This window comes from Mesoplodon densirostris, chromosome 7, assembly GCF_025265405.1.
Source record: "Mesoplodon densirostris isolate mMesDen1 chromosome 7, mMesDen1 primary haplotype, whole genome shotgun sequence".
Taxonomy (NCBI): Eukaryota; Metazoa; Chordata; class Mammalia; order Artiodactyla; family Ziphiidae; genus Mesoplodon; species Mesoplodon densirostris.
The window spans coordinates 8,577,171-8,592,642 of record NC_082667.1 but is presented as its reverse complement, the minus strand read 5'-3'; the positions used below and the strand labels follow the sequence as shown (position 1 = coordinate 8,592,642).

At 54.7% G+C, this 15,472-nt stretch overlaps 1 protein-coding gene across 1 annotated transcript; it reads left to right on the top strand.

Moving 5' to 3' along the window:
- The first annotated feature begins 356 nt into the window (after positions 1 to 356).
- PRDX5 (peroxiredoxin 5) lies at positions 357 to 3,555 on the top strand. Its single transcript, XM_060104319.1, has 6 exons — positions 357 to 701; positions 2,135 to 2,269; positions 2,777 to 2,908; positions 2,979 to 3,017; positions 3,136 to 3,197; positions 3,306 to 3,555. Exons 1-6 carry the CDS (start codon positions 525 to 527, stop codon positions 3,409 to 3,411), a joined length of 651 nt encoding a protein of 216 aa, XP_059960302.1. The 5' UTR covers positions 357 to 524; the 3' UTR covers positions 3,412 to 3,555.
- Positions 3,556 to 15,472: the final 11,917 nt, after the last annotated feature.

Sequence of the window (15,472 nt, the reverse complement as noted above, 5' to 3'; positions counted from 1 at the left end):
GCTTGCTACGGCGCAGGCGCAGTGGTTTTGGCTAAGACAAACCTCAAATTGCTACAAGTCGTGTACAACGCAAATATGTAAAACAGCTGCAATGCAGGGGCCTTCGTGGAATGCAAAATAAATATGCTTTACTCCTACACAGGCGCCTGACACCATCGTTCCTCGTCCCTTGCATCGGTTAAGGAACGGAAATACTGCCCCAATCCGTAAATTATGCCAATCAAGACAGCAGCACCCTATTCTTGCATGCAAATAAGCTGCGCGGCAGCCGAAAGCTCCGCCCATTTGCAAGTGCGCGAGTGATCCAGTCCCTAATGCAGATGAGCCGAGCCGTGTCGAAGACGCCGCCTTGCGCGCGGCGCCCGCGCCCGCGCAGTGGAGGCGCGTCGCAGGGGGCCGGGGCGACCTACGCCCCGCCTTTTGCTCCGCCTTTCGCAGGATTGCGTGGTAGCACCTTTGTGCTGCCCAGCCTTCTACCTTAGCTGTGAGGCAGGGGCGGGGCAATTGTGGTTTCGAGACACGGTATGCTGCTGGCGTGGCTGCGCATCCTGGGCCGTAGAGCGGGCTCGGCGGTCTCCCGGGCGGCCGTCGTTGAGTGTGCGGCAGCGGGAGCCGGAGGGTGCGTGAAAGGAGGCTTAGAGTGGACGCTTGGCGGGGTCCGAGGTTTCAGAAGCGCTGCTGTAGCCATGGCCCCGATCAAGGTGACCGTTGGCCCAGCCAGGCCTGACCTCTTCGCGGCCCCCGCCACCCCCCGCCTGTTTCCCCAAGCCCTTTCGTCCTGCTTTTCTGGGGGAGGGTCACCCTCTTTCTTACCCTCCGGACCCCTCCCCGCTGCCCTAGAGGCTCCTCCCGACGTCTGTCCCCTCTCATTCCTTCATCAAGACCCTGTAGCTGCAACGTTGTCGCCAGTTTTAGGGGCCTCGTGCCTCATCTCCTGGGACAGTCAAGGCTTTTGGGCCTTCCCCTCGTCTCCCTTCCGCATCCACCTTGGGACACCTGTGTTGAGTCTTCATCATTTTCAGGAGATTGAGTACCATGGCTTCCCCCACCTTATGGAACCATCTCCTTTACCCTTTTCAATCCCCATATGTGCCCTCCTCCATACCTTCCCGCCCCCATTGCACTCCACTCTTGGCTACTTCCCACGCTTCTGAGTTTTTCACCCTTCTCATCTTCTGGAACCATCCCCAGCTCCTTGGGAGTCCCCTTTGCTCCACAGTCTTCTGAGATCTCCCCCTTCCTTCTGCTTCATCCTACAACCAACTGCTGGGTTTCTCAGAGGCACTCCCCTCACCCCTGACTTTCCCCCCTTTTCTCTACCTTCTCTAGCCCCATGAAGCCCTCACACACTCCCAGGTAGACTGATCCCTCCCCTTTCAAGAGATTCCTTCTTTTATTCTCTACCCTCTGGATGTAGGAATCTGCACTCCACTCCCCAACTTTCCCACCTTCTGCTGCCTTCCCTTTTTCTCTTCTTTTTTTTATTTTTTATTTTTTTTTTTCCTTTTTGCGTTATGTGGGCCTCTCACTGTTGTGGCCTCTCCCGTTGCGGAGCACAGGCTCCGGATGCGCAGGCCCAGCGGCCATGGCTCACGGGCCCAGCCGCTCCGCGGCATATGGGATCCTCCCAGACCGGGGCACGAACCCGTATCCCCTGCATCGGCAGGCGGACTCTCAACCACTGCGCCACCAGGGAGGCCCCCTTTTTCTCTTCTTGAGAGTGGGACACTCAGCCGTGGCCGGGATCCCCTCCCTCCGTGTTGTCAGGGCCTCCTCCCCGCCTCCTCCTGCCCACCTACCCCAGTCCTTCTCTGTAACTCAGCTTGTGTACTCAACCTCTTGCGACACCCGGAGAAGCCTCTCCCTTTTTCTGTTGTTACCAACTGGCCCTTAAGAGGAATAGGGCCACCTTGAAACCTGGATCATGTGGGGTAACCAGGTGGTTGCTGGGGAGGGACCTCTGGAAGCTCTGACAGGTTTCGACTTTCCCGCCGGGTGTCAACCCTGGCTCCACCGGACCAGGCAGTGCTACTTGGCCCTTTGTGCACCATCCACCATCCGCTGCTGCCCTGGCCTTGGCCTCCTGCATCCCACCCCACCCCCCAACTCCTTACCTTGGTGTCATTCCCTCTAGGTGGGAGATGCCATCCCATCCGTGGTGGTATTTGAAGGGAAGCCTGGGAACAAGGTGAACCTGGCAGAGCTGTTCAAGGGCAAGAAGGGGGTGCTCTTTGGAGTCCCTGGGGCCTTCACCCCTGGCTGTTCCAAGGTGAGGGCTGCCCTTCTGGGGCTCAGCAATTGGGATCTTGTGTACATGTTTGTATTGTTCATTAGTCCTTTACATAGTCCTGGGGTAGCTTGTACCAAGAGGATGTAGATAACATGACAGTTAGAAAACCGTTATCGGGTTTTTAAAAAATAAGTTGAGGCTGTGAACAGATACCAGGAATGTAGGAGAAAAGGTGATGCAGTGAAATCCAACATCTCTTATTGATCCTGCTGGGTGACAGGCACGGTGGAAGGGACTTGGGACTTGGGACTTGGGTAAATGAGACATAGTCCTGCCCATGGGAAGTTCATGGTCTTGACCAAGGAACACTTAAGTTTGGATCCAAGCTTCCTAGTGGCCAAGGCAAAAAGGAACTGTGGCTTACACGGTTCTCATTGTCTGATCAAAGCTGTTGAAGTAGGGAAGTGAGGAGGGCCTAGAGATGAAGGGTAGGCTGAGGAGCAGAGGCAATTGTCCATCTTCTGATTCTTTGTTTCCCCTCCCCAGACCCACCTGCCTGGGTACGTGGAGCAGGCTGGCGCTCTGAAGGCCAAGGGGATCGAGGTGGTGGCGTGTCTGAGCGTTAACGATGTCTTTGTGACTGAAGAGTGGGGACGAGCGCACAACACAGAAGGCAAGGTGAGGTGTGGGTCCTGCGGGGTATCGGGCCAAGCAGGAGATTTTTCTTGCAACCTTACTTTCTCCTTAGGTTCGGCTCCTGGCCGACCCCACTGGGGCCTTTGGAAAGGTGAGTGCACCAGCCCCCCCAGCCTCCATCTTGGAAGCAGGGACTTGGAGGGACATGGCCAGTGTGGGGACCAGCCAGGTCTGGGGGTTCCTGACCTTTCCTTTGCTTCTCCTTTCAGGAGACAGATTTGTTACTAGATGATTCACTGGTGTCCCTCTTTGGGAATCGACGGCTGAAGAGGTAAAAGGAGGAGGGTTTCCTGTGCGGTTCCCCTGCTACCCTGCCTGTCTCCATTCCCAGCCTCCAGGCCCAGGCTGTTGCAACTGGCCCGGCCCTTCTTTCTGGCAGGTTCTCCATGGTGATAGAGGATGGCGTCGTGAAGTCCCTGAACGTGGAGCCAGATGGCACGGGCCTCACCTGCAGTCTGGCCCCCAACATCATCTCACAGCTCTGAGGCCTTGGTCCCAGATGTACTCCTTCTATTCTTTCCTATTTCACCTGCCCAGCCCTGGGCAGAGGGCCCCAGCCTAGCCTCAGCTGGGGCTACTCAGTTGGAACTTTGGCCAGATTTCTGTAATAAACACTTCTGGTTCGTGTCTGTCTCCTTGATTTTGAATTCCTGCTTTTCCCAGGGCCAGGCCTCATTGACAGTCAAGCTGTGAGGGTAGTGGGCAGGTGCTGAAGGGGGGTCTAGTAGGGGACCCTGATTTAACTTAGGAGGTAGTCAGAGAAAGTCCCTTGAAGGAGGTGTTATGAAGCCTCCATCTGCAAGCTGAGAAAGGGCCAGTGGTCTGAAGAGTGAGGGAAGGAGCAGGCGTGCGGGGGGAGCTCACCTGGGCAGGCCCTGGGCAGACCTGGGCTTGCCTAAGGCCTGTGACCTTTTGCATCTGATATCTGGGTGATGGCTGATCTCATTTTGACTGTAGACCTCAGGGTGGAAACTTTGTCCCTAGGCCCCCCCGACACCTGGGCCAAACCTCAGCCCCACCATTCTTTCAGATTCTGCTGAACCCCTTCTGGGAGCACCCACGTCCCAAGAAGGGCCCCTGGCCACATGGGACCATCTGATGGGCAGAAAGGGCTCCATCAGTGGAGGCAGTGCCGGTTCAGTCCGAGGGCTTCCTGGGAGCAGAGTCTAGGTGAGCTGTAGAGGGGAGGAGATGCTCGTGAGACCTGCCCAGCAGTGGGTATACTGTGAGGGGCTGGGGGTCGGGGAGGCCAGCGGGGCTTGGGGCTGAAGTCCATGGCTGTCTGAAGGCCCTGCCCCCTTGGGCGTCTTCCTCTTGTTCCTGGGAAGCCCTGTGTCTGGCAGCAAACAGTGATTATTAGACACCTGCCGTGTTGAGCTCAGCCTAAGGGAGGCAGGTACTCAAGTTAAAACTACAAATCCTCACCACGACCCTGTGGGGTGTGAGCTCTTACTGCCCTGTTATGGCACAGAGAGGTTAGGTAGGTAGGCCTGGCTCATCCAGCCACTTCAGAGGAATTTGGACTTGGCCCCTGGGAACTTTCCTCATGTGTGGCACCGCCCTGCCATGTGCCCTGTCAGCACCAGGCTCCGAGGGGCCCTCCCTGCCCTGCCTGGCCATCTGTGGGGGCTCAGGGCAGGTGCAGAGCTGCCTAGGGCGGGCTGAGAGGTCTCAGAGAAGCTCAAGGAAAGGCCTCTTGGAGGACACAGCCCTTGAGGCAGTGGGACCAGTGCTCCAGATGGAGGGAGCATGTGACCATAGGTATGGAGAGTGGAACAGCCCCAAGGTGCCGCAGTGCTGGGGCAGCTGAATGAGAGGATGCCGGGAGGGCAGCCCTGTAAGCTGCTTACCTTTCACCCTGCGGGCCCCTCAGGCCAGTGAAGGATGTCTGCAGGGCAGTGATGGGTCAGATTCCTACCTGGGCTCCCGTGTGGACGTAGAGCTAGAGCGGGGCGAGCAGGGAGCAGGGGAGAGGCCAGTGCGGGGCAGGATTGATGACCGAGTGATGTCCAGGAGGTGGGTGCTGGAGGGAAGGGTGAGTCCAGGGGACCACTCGGCTGGAGGTCTAAGGGGTGGTGTCCACATGGGTGGGCCCTCAGCAGGGGGCCAGCCTCCCTGCAGGGGTCCCAGCTGCTCAGCCTGCCTGAGATGGCCGGCCCATTGACCTTTGTCCCTTCAGTTCTCTCCCACAGTCTGTCACCCCTCAGGGGTCCTGGGGCGGGGTGGGGCAGAGGGCTGATCACCCCTCCAGCTTCCCAAGCCCTTGTAACCTGCCCCTGCGAAGCCCTGGGTCACAGTGCTGTCCTGGACCGGATGGTGGGAAGGCCCTTTCTTTCTCGGACACCATCTCACAATCCTTGCATCATACAAATGAGGAAACTGAGGCGTATGTAGTTTCCCCCATGGTCACCTGTGCGCACACTGGTGAGTGGTCTGGAGCTCCTGGGAGCCCCAGGTAGAGGGAGCATCCGAGTCAGCAGCTGGGCTCTGAGCCTGGTGTCTGCCGGTGTAGATGGCAGGTCAAACGGGCCCCCTGTGGGCTGGCACCCTTATTCTTCCCAGCGGACCTTGTGCCACCCTGGCAGCTCCCCACTCTCAGGACAAGCCCAGTCTCCATGCGTGCCACTCAGCTGCCTCTGTTCCTCCACTCCTGGCCTCATGTCTGGGCTGGCTGAAGTCCAGTGAGGCCTCTGAGAGGAAGTGTCCCCTCCAGGGTCCTGTTGCCACTGGCTGGGCCTTTAGGGCAGGATGAGGGGGCTTCCAGGGCCGGGGTGGCCCCTTCGGACAGCATGATGGGAGTTGGGTGTGGGTAGAGGTGGACCTTTGGCCTCAGTGGCCCTGGATGCTGGCCGTGTGGCTCAGCTTTGGTGTGGTGGGTGTCCTGTGAACTGCTCCACGTGCTGGAGTGCCCAAGATCAACCATCTCATGGTAAGAGCATCTGGCAGATCTCCACCTCCAGGGCGGACAGGTCAGATTTCAGGCCTATAGATAAGGGCAGGCCAGGCCACAGTGGCCTGGACCAGCAGGTTCTGGAGGCCTGGGGCTACACATGACAGAGCACTGGACTGACCTGCCTGGGCTCTTGGTAGCCGAAGGGCCAACATTAGAATTAATCAACCAACCCTCAAACATTCACCCGACACATCTGCAAGTAAAACTCCCCGACATGTCCTGACCTGCCCAAGGCCACAGCAACTTCTACCTAGACGGTCAAGGATTTTGCTCAGTATCAGTGATTCTGAGCCTCTTCTGGGTCAGAAATTCTTTTGAAGTATTGCTAAGAGCAATGCCCCTTTCCTTAGAAAATGCATGTTTGAATACGTGTGCACACACATGGACACCTACATGTTCTTTAAAAGTTTCAAGGAACTCCTAAAGTCCTACCAGAATTCCAGGTGAACCCCGTCCCCGACCTGGGAGGCATCATAGCAGAGTGGGGTTGCCAGGCTTCGGGCTCAGACCACCAGACTGTGAGTCCCAGCCTGCTACTAAGGAGCTGGGGACCTTGGGCAGGCTATCTGGTTTTCCTTGGCCCCACTTCCCTCATCTTTAGAGTGAGAATAATCCAATCCACCTCATAGGGTCATTGTGGGGTATGCATGAGACAGTTTATGTAAAGCATTTGGTGCAGTGCCTAGCACTCAGTAAGTGCCCAATACACAGCTGGAAAAAAAAAGAAAAAGAACCCTTGCTCTCCATCATGCAGCCCTCATGTTGGTAGGGAAAGAGCTAGGAGTTAAGAGAGAGGCCAAATCCCAGGCCTGTCCTTGGTGATTCCCGTTCTGTGCCCCTCTGGGCCTCAGTTTCCACATCAGTATAATGGGGCTAGTGATTCTCTTATCTCCAGTGTCTCTAGGCTCCCAGGATCTCCTTATGTTGTCTGGCACCCAAAGCCTCACCAGAAGGAGCTGGGAAGACATCTCCAGGGGAATCTTTGTCGTCTCCTAGAGAATCAAACCTGGGCTTCTAAGAGCAAGAGAGGGTTGGAAGTGGTCCCAGCATTTCTGGCCTAGACTAGACTTGGGCTGCAGCCATGCAGGCACCGTGATTGGGAGCCCTGGAGATTACTGGCCCCAGGAGAACACACGCTGCTGGTCTTGGTTTCGGTTTGGCTGCACAGGCATAGAGGAGTGACAGTGGAGAGAGAAAGTATGTGTGTGTGTGTGTGTGTGTGTGTGTGTGTGTGTACATACATGTGTTTGTATAACTTCTAGAGAAGTTTGGGTAGCATCTGTGTGAATGCACAGATTTTTGGTTTTAATAAACATGCATATCAATCTGCTATGATATTAATATTTGCACCAACTCTGCCTGCTTGAGCTGGGAATCATATTTTTTTCTTAACACAGGTAAGGTGCCCTGCTCAGGGTAGGGAATGTGGGAAATATTCAACATGTGTTTTGGGAAGGAGTAAAAAGTGCAGGGAGGGAGACAGAAAGCTATCTTCTCTCCAGCTTCTTAGATATTGGTTCCCATTGTTCCAGCATAAACTTGACCATAGTGATTCTTAATTAGAACTAGACTTGCTGGCACTTCCCTGGTGGCGCAGTGGTTAAGAATCCGCCTGCCAATGCAGGGGACATGGGTTCGAGCCCTGGTCCGGGAAGCTCCCACATGCCGCGGAGCAGTTAAGCCTGTGCACCACAACTGCTGAGCCTGCACTCTAGAGGCTGCGAGCCACAACTACTGAAGGCAATGAAAAGTAGCGCCCGCTCACCACAACGAGAGAAAGCCCGTGTGCAGCAAGAAGACCCAACACAGCCAAAAATACAAATTAATTAATTTTAAAAAACCCAAAAAAGTTCCATGGCTCCTTGGGTTCCAACAGCCTCTCAAGGGACAGTGTCACTTCCCTGCTGCTCCCATCAGTCTTGGCAGGGGCACATACTAAGCTGTCCCAGATCCTTGTGTGGTTGCCTCACATCCCCAAGCTCTGTCCCTGCCACTTTGGCCTCCACAGTCACCCGGATTCCTTAGCTTGTGGGTGCTCCAAGCTCCTGCCTCTTCAGCATCTCCCAGCAATGTTCACTACTTGGGATGCCTGTCCCTTTCCTACCCCTTCCCAAGTCATTTTAACCTTCGAGGCTCCATGTCCATCCCATTTGCTGAGGACAACAGTCCATTCCTGGTTCCTTCTCTGAACCAGTCCATGGGGACCGCACCCTTGGCTTCATCAAAGATGGAGTATTTTTTTTGACATGCAATTCACACATCATAAAATTCACCCTTTAAAAGTGAACAAATCAGAGCTTCCCTGGTGGCACAGTGATTAAGAATCTGCCTGCCAGTGCAGGGGACACGGGTTTGAGCCCTGGTTGGGGAAGGTCCCACATGCCGCGGAGCAACTAAGCCCGTGTGCCACAACTACTGGAGCCCGCGCGCCTAGAGCCCGTGCTCAGCAACGAGAGAAGCCACCGCAATGAGAAGCCGGCACACCGCAACGAGGAGTAGCCCCGCTTGCCGCAACGAGAGAAAGCCCCCGCGCAGCAACGAAGACTCAACGCAGTAAAAAATAAATAAATAAAATAAAATGTTAAAATAAATAAATAAATAAATAAATAAATAAAAGTGAACAAGTCAGTGGTTTTTAGTCTGTTCACCAAGTTGTGCAGCCATCACCACTACTAAGATGGATTTTCTTTTTTTTTTTTTTTTGGCTGCGCCAAGGGGCACGCAGGATCTTAGCTCCCCGACCAGGGATGGAACCCGGGCCCCCTGCAGTGGAAGCACACAGTCTTAACCACTGGACCGCCAGGGGCGTCCCTGAGGTGGATTTTTAATCTCAGTGACTTCTGCCAGGAGGAGGCTGCTGCTTGCCTCACCCAGCACTGTGATGCGTGTGCGCGTGCCCTGTGTGTTTATGAAGACTCATTCGAACTTCCGGGGGCTCCGCTTCCCACAGTCACATCAGTATCTTTCATCCGGCGGCTGTTTGCTGAGAGTCATCTCTGCGCCAGGCACTGTGCGGGGCTCTGGGACACAGCAGTGAACATGCTGGGCACGGGCCCTGCGGGCGCCACGGGTCTCCCGGCCAGGGCGGCGCCAGCACAGCTCTGGTCCCACCTCCATGCGCTCTCAGGCTAGTGGGGGCGCCAGACGCCGCATGAGTGCTTACAATCAGTGTGGTGAAGATGCGAAGAGGAAGCACAGGTTGGTCATTTGGGCTATCACAAAAGAAGGACCCTACCCACTACCCCACCCTCCCATGGGGGAAAGGAAGGGAGAAAAGGACTTCTGGCTGCGGCCGAGAAATGAATAGGTGATAGCCAGCTGAGCAGAGGTGGAAAGGGTGCTCCAGGTGGCGGGAACAGCCTGTGTAAAGGCTAAAGGTGAGGCAGATGAGAGAGTGGACCGAACAGCCCAGGTGAGGGCAGAGAGAGGATTTTGTCCACAAGCCACGGCACGACTGGCTTCTCCTGGTGGACATTTGGGTATGTCCACGATGTGGCTATGGGCAGCTTCAGACACATTTCTGATTTTGTTTCCTCTTGGCCTTCCTCCTCAGGGCGTGTTCCCAAATGCTGAGAGTGCTTGGGTCAAAGGGCGCTGGCGGTTTTACTGGTGTCTGAAAACCCTGAGGCTGTTTTAAGGGCCATCAGGGATACGTGCATGTACTCCTCTCCCCGCAGTGTGCCAACCCGAGTTTTACCTTCTGGATTTATTTTTTGCTCGCTTAATGGATTTTTTTTTTTTTTTTTTTTTTTTTTTTTTTTGCGGTACGCGGGCCTCTCACTGTTGTGGCCTCTCCCATTGTGGAGCACAGGCTCCGGACGCACAGGCTCAGCGGCCATGGCTCATGGGCCCAGTTGCTCCGCGGCATGTGGGATCTTCCTGGACCAGGGCACGAACCCGTATCCCCTGCATCGGCAGGCGGACTCTCAACCACTGTGCCACCAGGGAAGCCCCACTTAATGGATTTTTAATGGTACCTCGGAGCTGTCTTTGATGTGTGTGTCTTTAATTATGAGGGAGGCTGGCAACCTCAGGGCTTGGCACTGGGTCTCCCCGTGCTTGCTAACTGGGCTCTGGGCTCCAGACTTACCCTCCCAGGAGGCAGCAAAAAGGCAGTGGGGACCGTGGGAGGAGATGCAACTCTTAAGAGTGAGGACTTGGATTTACCCTCAGTTGTCTTATTTACCCTCATACCCCTCTGAGCCTCACTTTCCTCATCTCTGAAATAGGAATTCTTTTTTTTTTTTTTTTTTTTTTTGCCGCACCGCGTGGCTTGTGGGATCAAACCCGGGCCCTTGGCAATGCGAGTTCAGAGTCCTAACCACTGGACCACCAGGGAATTCCCTGAAGTAGGAATTCATCTGTTCAAAACCATTAATTCAGCTGCCTCTGTATCGTGGCTCCAGCACTTCCTGGCTGTGTGGCCTGAAGCAAGTGACTTAGCCTCTCTGTGTTCAGTTTCTTCATCATAAAAGGGAGATAGTAATAATAGTACCTGTATTTTATGCTGTAGAGGGGATTGAGTGATTAACATAAGTGAAGGACAGAGCTGGCATGGGCAAGTGGTCAGCATACGGTGTCGGTGTCACTCTCATGGTTTCCTTGGCCCAGACCGCAGCCCTGGACGACCCCACGGCATCCCTGCCCTCACAGAGCTTCCACTCTAGTGGGGAGTAGATGAAGTGAACGAGGGAAGATGCAGAGTGGCTTAAGACTAAGAGGGGAGAAGGACTGGGGTCTCCTTTAGAAAGGGAAAATCTTGGACTTCCCTGGTGACACGGTGGTTAAGAATCCGCCCCAATGCAGGAGACACGGGTTCGATCCCTGGTCCGGGAAGATCCCACATGCTGCGGAGCAGTTAAGCCTGTGTGCCACAACTACTGAGCCTGCGCTCTAGAGCCCACGACCCACACCTACAGAGCCTGCATGCTGCAAGTACTGAAGCCCGCGCGTCTAAAGCCCGTGCTCCGCAACAAGAGAAGCCACCGCAATGAGAAGCCCGCGCACTGCAACGAAGACCCGACACAGCCAAAAATAAATAAATAAAATTAAAAACAAAACAAAACTCTAAGTTTTGTTAAACAAAACAAAACTCTAAAAGGGAAAATCTTTTCTGAGAAAGCCATTAGGCACACCAGTAAGGTGAGATGGAGCTAGATGGGGGAGGCAGGTTGTGCATGTGTGTGTGTTGGAGAGGGTGTTCCAGTCTGGGGAACAGCAAATGCAGAGGTGCTGAGGGCAGAAGAGAGACTGAGGAAGCTGGAGGGGGTGTGAGGCTGGGAGGTGTGTGTGGGGGGGCAAGGGTCAGGTGACGAGCCTGGGCCGTTCTGAGGGGCCTGGGAGGTCATGGTGAGAGGCTGGGACTTGATTCAAAGTATAGGGGGAAGCCACTGGAGGATTTTTTGTTTTTGGCCACACTGCAAGGCATGTGGGATCTTAGCTCCCCAACCAGGGCTCTAACCCGCGCCCCTGCATTGGAGGTGTGGAGTCTTAACCACTGGACTGCCAGGGAAGATCCTCCACTGGAGAGTTTTAAGCACAGAAGGGTCATGAGTCAGTCAGTGTTTCTGAACAACTCCTTGGGCACTGGGTGGAGGCCACCAGGAGAAGGATTGGTGCCGGGGTGCCAGGCTCGGTGAGAGTCTCGGGGCGAGGCAGGGCCCCCAGGAGCGTCGGGGAGCCCTGGGAGAGCAGGGAGAGCTGGTCCAGAGTCAGGTAGTGGCGGCTGGGCCACACCGGGCCCTCTTCAGTGCTGGGCCCAGGCCTTGCAGGCCGCATCCTGAGTCCCTGGGCACCTGGCCCGGCACTCGGCAGATGGCCCTGGGCCCCACCCTCCCTGGCTCTCGCTTCCCACTGCCTCCTCCCACCTGGGCAGCTTGTTTGGGTTACTGGGCTGAGCATTTCTGCTCTTGTCCAACTCTGGCTATTTCCACCCCCAAATGGTAAGTAGGAAAAACACCCCTTCTCAGACACTTGCGTGGGGAGTAGGGAGTCCCTCAGACCCAACGCCAGAGGATCAGGTGCCCAGAAAACCCTGGAGGCTGTTTTAGGGTTTTAGTTCTTGAGCCTGGGGCCCTGAACCATCTGGTTAGGGAGCTGGACCCCAGCCAAGCCGCTGGGGTGTCAGGTGGGGCCTGCCGCAGGCAGGGAGAAAAAGCCACTCTCTGACTCAGTCCTGGTTGGTCCTGGGCTCTGGTTGAACCCAGCTGCCACCTGCCCTGGCCTCCCTGGCCTCTGCTTCCTGGAGCCCCAGAGCCCTCGAACCCTCCTGCCTCTGGTCTTTGGGGTCAGACTAGGGCTACCCAGAGAATTCAAAACCAGAAGGGAAGTGGGAGTCCTTCCTGCTCCCACCCTGTGCAGCTGGGGAAGCTGAGCCCTGAAGTAGGAGGCTGCAGGCAGTTGACGACGCTGTCCATTTGTCTGTCTGTCTTTCTCTGCTTCTTGCCTGCCTCCTGAATCCACATGTTGGCAGCAGTGGGCACCAACCCCCCACCCCCCACACCTTAAAAACTTCCAGAAAAAGATCTCTGAGATGAGCAGTCATTATGGCACTGTAGTAATAGCAAAAGATGCAAATATTTAACACCTTTGTCAATAAGAGACAAAGTGATGATGGGATAGCGCACTGTAGAATACAATGTAGCCATTCAAAAGGCCAAGGCCAACGGTTCTGAACAGAAATGAAGCAGATTGTGAAATATATCTCAAAGCATGGAGGTGGACACGTAACGTGTGTGTGTGTGTGTGTGTGTGTGTGGTTGCAACCACTTGTGACAGACAGACTTGGGCAGCTGCAGCTCAGGAAGGACACAGAAAATGCTAACGGGGCACAGCATTGGGGACGGGGGCTGGGAGTGAGGAGGGGGAGACTTGATTTTTTCTCTGTATCCTTAGGCACTCTTGACATTTTTTTTTTTTTTTTTTTTGCGGTACACGGGCCTCTCACTGCTGTGGCCTCTCCCGTTGCGGAGCACAGGCTCCGGACGCGCAGGCTCAGCGGCCACAGCTCACGGGCCCAGCCACTCTGCGGCATGTGGGATCTTCCCGGACCAGGGCACGAATCTGTGTCCCCTGCATCGGCAGGCGGACTCTCTCTTGACATTTTTGATCATGTATCTGAACAATTTTTTTGACATAAATTTATTTATTTATTTATTTTTGGCTGTGTTGGGTCTTCATTGCTGCGAGTGGGCTTCCTCTTTGCGGTGGCTTCTCTTGTTGCAGAGCACAGGCTCTAGGTGTTTGGGCTTCAGTAGTTGCGGCACGCGGGCTCAGTCGTTGTGATGCACGGGCTTAACTGCTCTGCAGCATGTGCAGACCAGGGCTCGGACCCGTGTCCCCTGCATTGGCAGGCATTTTCTTAACCATTGTGCCACCAGGGAAGTCCCTGAACCATTTTTTTTTTTTTTTTTTTTTTTTTTGCGGTACGCGGGCCTCTCACTGTTGTGACCTCTCCCGTTGCGGAACGCAGGCTCTGGACGCGCAGGCTCAGCGGCCATGGCTCACGGGCCCAGCTGCTCCGCGGCATGTGGGATCCTCCCGGACCGGGGCACGAACCCATGTCCCCTGCATCGGCAGGCGGACTCTCAACCACTGCGCCACCAGGGAAGCCCCCTCAACCATTTTTTAAAGGAAAAAATCTAGCCTAAGGATAGGGACCACTGCCAGCCCCGGATGAACATCCCTCAATAGTTAATTGAGCCTCGAAATCCCAGCATCTTGGTGTCAGCTGATGAGGGAGCCCCTCCCCAGCCTCCTCCCTCCCCCCAACCCCAGCCTCCCTCTGCCTGACTCAGCTGAACCAAGTCATAGAACCAGACCGAGAGATTGAGGTGCAGCCGGGCATGTCTGGAGTGACGAATGTGAGAGCAATCAGCAAGAGCAACGGGGCGACACGGCCCAGGCCTCCGAGGAGGCTGGAGGAGGGGTGTGACTCGGAAGCCACGGAGCACGGCAGGGGCCCTTGGCTGCTGGGAAGTGAGGCCCTGTCACCACTCTTCTCTAACCCAGAGCGGGTTCTCCGGAGTACTTCCTGGGCTGAAATCCCGGGGTCGGGGTTGGGGATGGAAATAGGAGTAAGATTTGCGGAGTCCAATCTGGATAGACCCTTGATATTATTATTATTATTATTTTATTATTATTATTTTTTGCGGTACGCGGGCCTCTCACTGTCGTGTCCTCTCTCGTTGCAGAGCACAGGCTCCGGGCGCGCAGGCTCAGCGGCCATGGCTCAGGGGCCCAGCCGCTCTGCAGCATGTGGGATCTTCCCGGACCGGGGCACGAACCCGTGTCCCCTGCTTCGGCAGGCGGACTCTCAACCACTGCGCCACCAGGGAAGCCCACCCTTGGTATTATTAATACTAAAGATAATAACCACACCAGGGACCATTTAATGAATGCTCAAGCCAGGCACCAGCTGTGGAATCCTCATAACAACCTTCTGAGAGGATTATCTGCATTTCCAGATGCGTCTAGGGAGGCTTAGACAACTGGATGTGCTCTTCTGCTAACAACCCCGCGCAGCTTCCCATTGCCTGGTCAGGCTACCACTTCAGAGCTGTGTGATTTTGGGCAAGTTCTTAACCTCTCTGAGTCTCGGTTTCCTTCTCTATAAATTGGAGATTACCCATAGTCCTTATTTCATAATCTAGTCCTATGCAAATAAGTTAGTAAGCATAAAGTATTGGTAACCAGGACTGGCTCATGATAAGCCTGTGTTTGCAATATTGCCCTATCTTGCAGCAAATCTAAGATGTCAACGATTGTAAAAGATGCCACTGAAGAAAATGCCACTAAAAGAAGAATGCTGCCAGTTAACTATGTCCCAAGGCTCTTTCATCGCTAGACTATTTCATACTTCCCAAAGGAGCTCTTTTTGACTTAGACATAGATTCTCATCATACATAATTCTGATGCACACATAAAAAGGAAAATATAAGCAAAATAAATAGTTTACGCTGTTCAGAAAACTCCTTCACATTTGGAATCCGACAGAGGCGCGATGTCTGTGTTTCCCTGCCACCCACTCCTGTGAGGCATCAAGAGTTCGGGAGAGCGGTGCTCCCCCCTGAAATTCATAAGACGACCAGAAACCACCAGCAGCCATCAGAGTCCGAAGCCAACTTTGCAGGACTGCAGAGCAAGCTGACTCTGGATTTCGGCTTTGGGAGTGTGGCTGACAAGTCTGGTTCCTCTCCCCTGGGAGCTCCCCCCATTTGGGGCCTGGGGTTAAGAGTGCTCCGCTCTTGTCTCTGGGGTTTTCTCCCAAGCTGCTGATGCCCTTTCGGCAGGGTTTGATGTTTCTGAAGTGTGGGCACGTGCAGACAATGACAATGATGTCAGGACTGTTGCTGACTAGCCAGCAACTCTACCATGTAACCTGACTTTAGAGATTTAAATGTGAGAAGCAAAGGGTCTGGGAATCCATGAAACATGAATAATTTCTGAACTGTACACAGGCCACGCTTCCAGCTGCCACGGAACGCTTGCACATTCTGCTTCGGCTGCTTGAAATGCCCTTCCTTCCTCCCCACTTTGCCTAGTTCACCCAGTTATCCCTGATCTCAGCTTCATGGTCACCCCCCCACCCCACC

Coding starts and splice junctions, on each gene's coding strand:
- PRDX5 (XM_060104319.1), top strand. CDS start 525: ATGCTGCTGGCGTGGCTGCGCATCCTGGGCCGTAGAGCGGGCTCGGCG. Junction 702..2,134: donor TAGCCATGGCCCCGATCAAG/GTGACCGTTGGC, acceptor CATTCCCTCTAG/GTGGGAGATGCCATCCCATC. Junction 3,018..3,135: donor CCACTGGGGCCTTTGGAAAG/GTGAGTGCACCA, acceptor TTCTCCTTTCAG/GAGACAGATTTGTTACTAGA.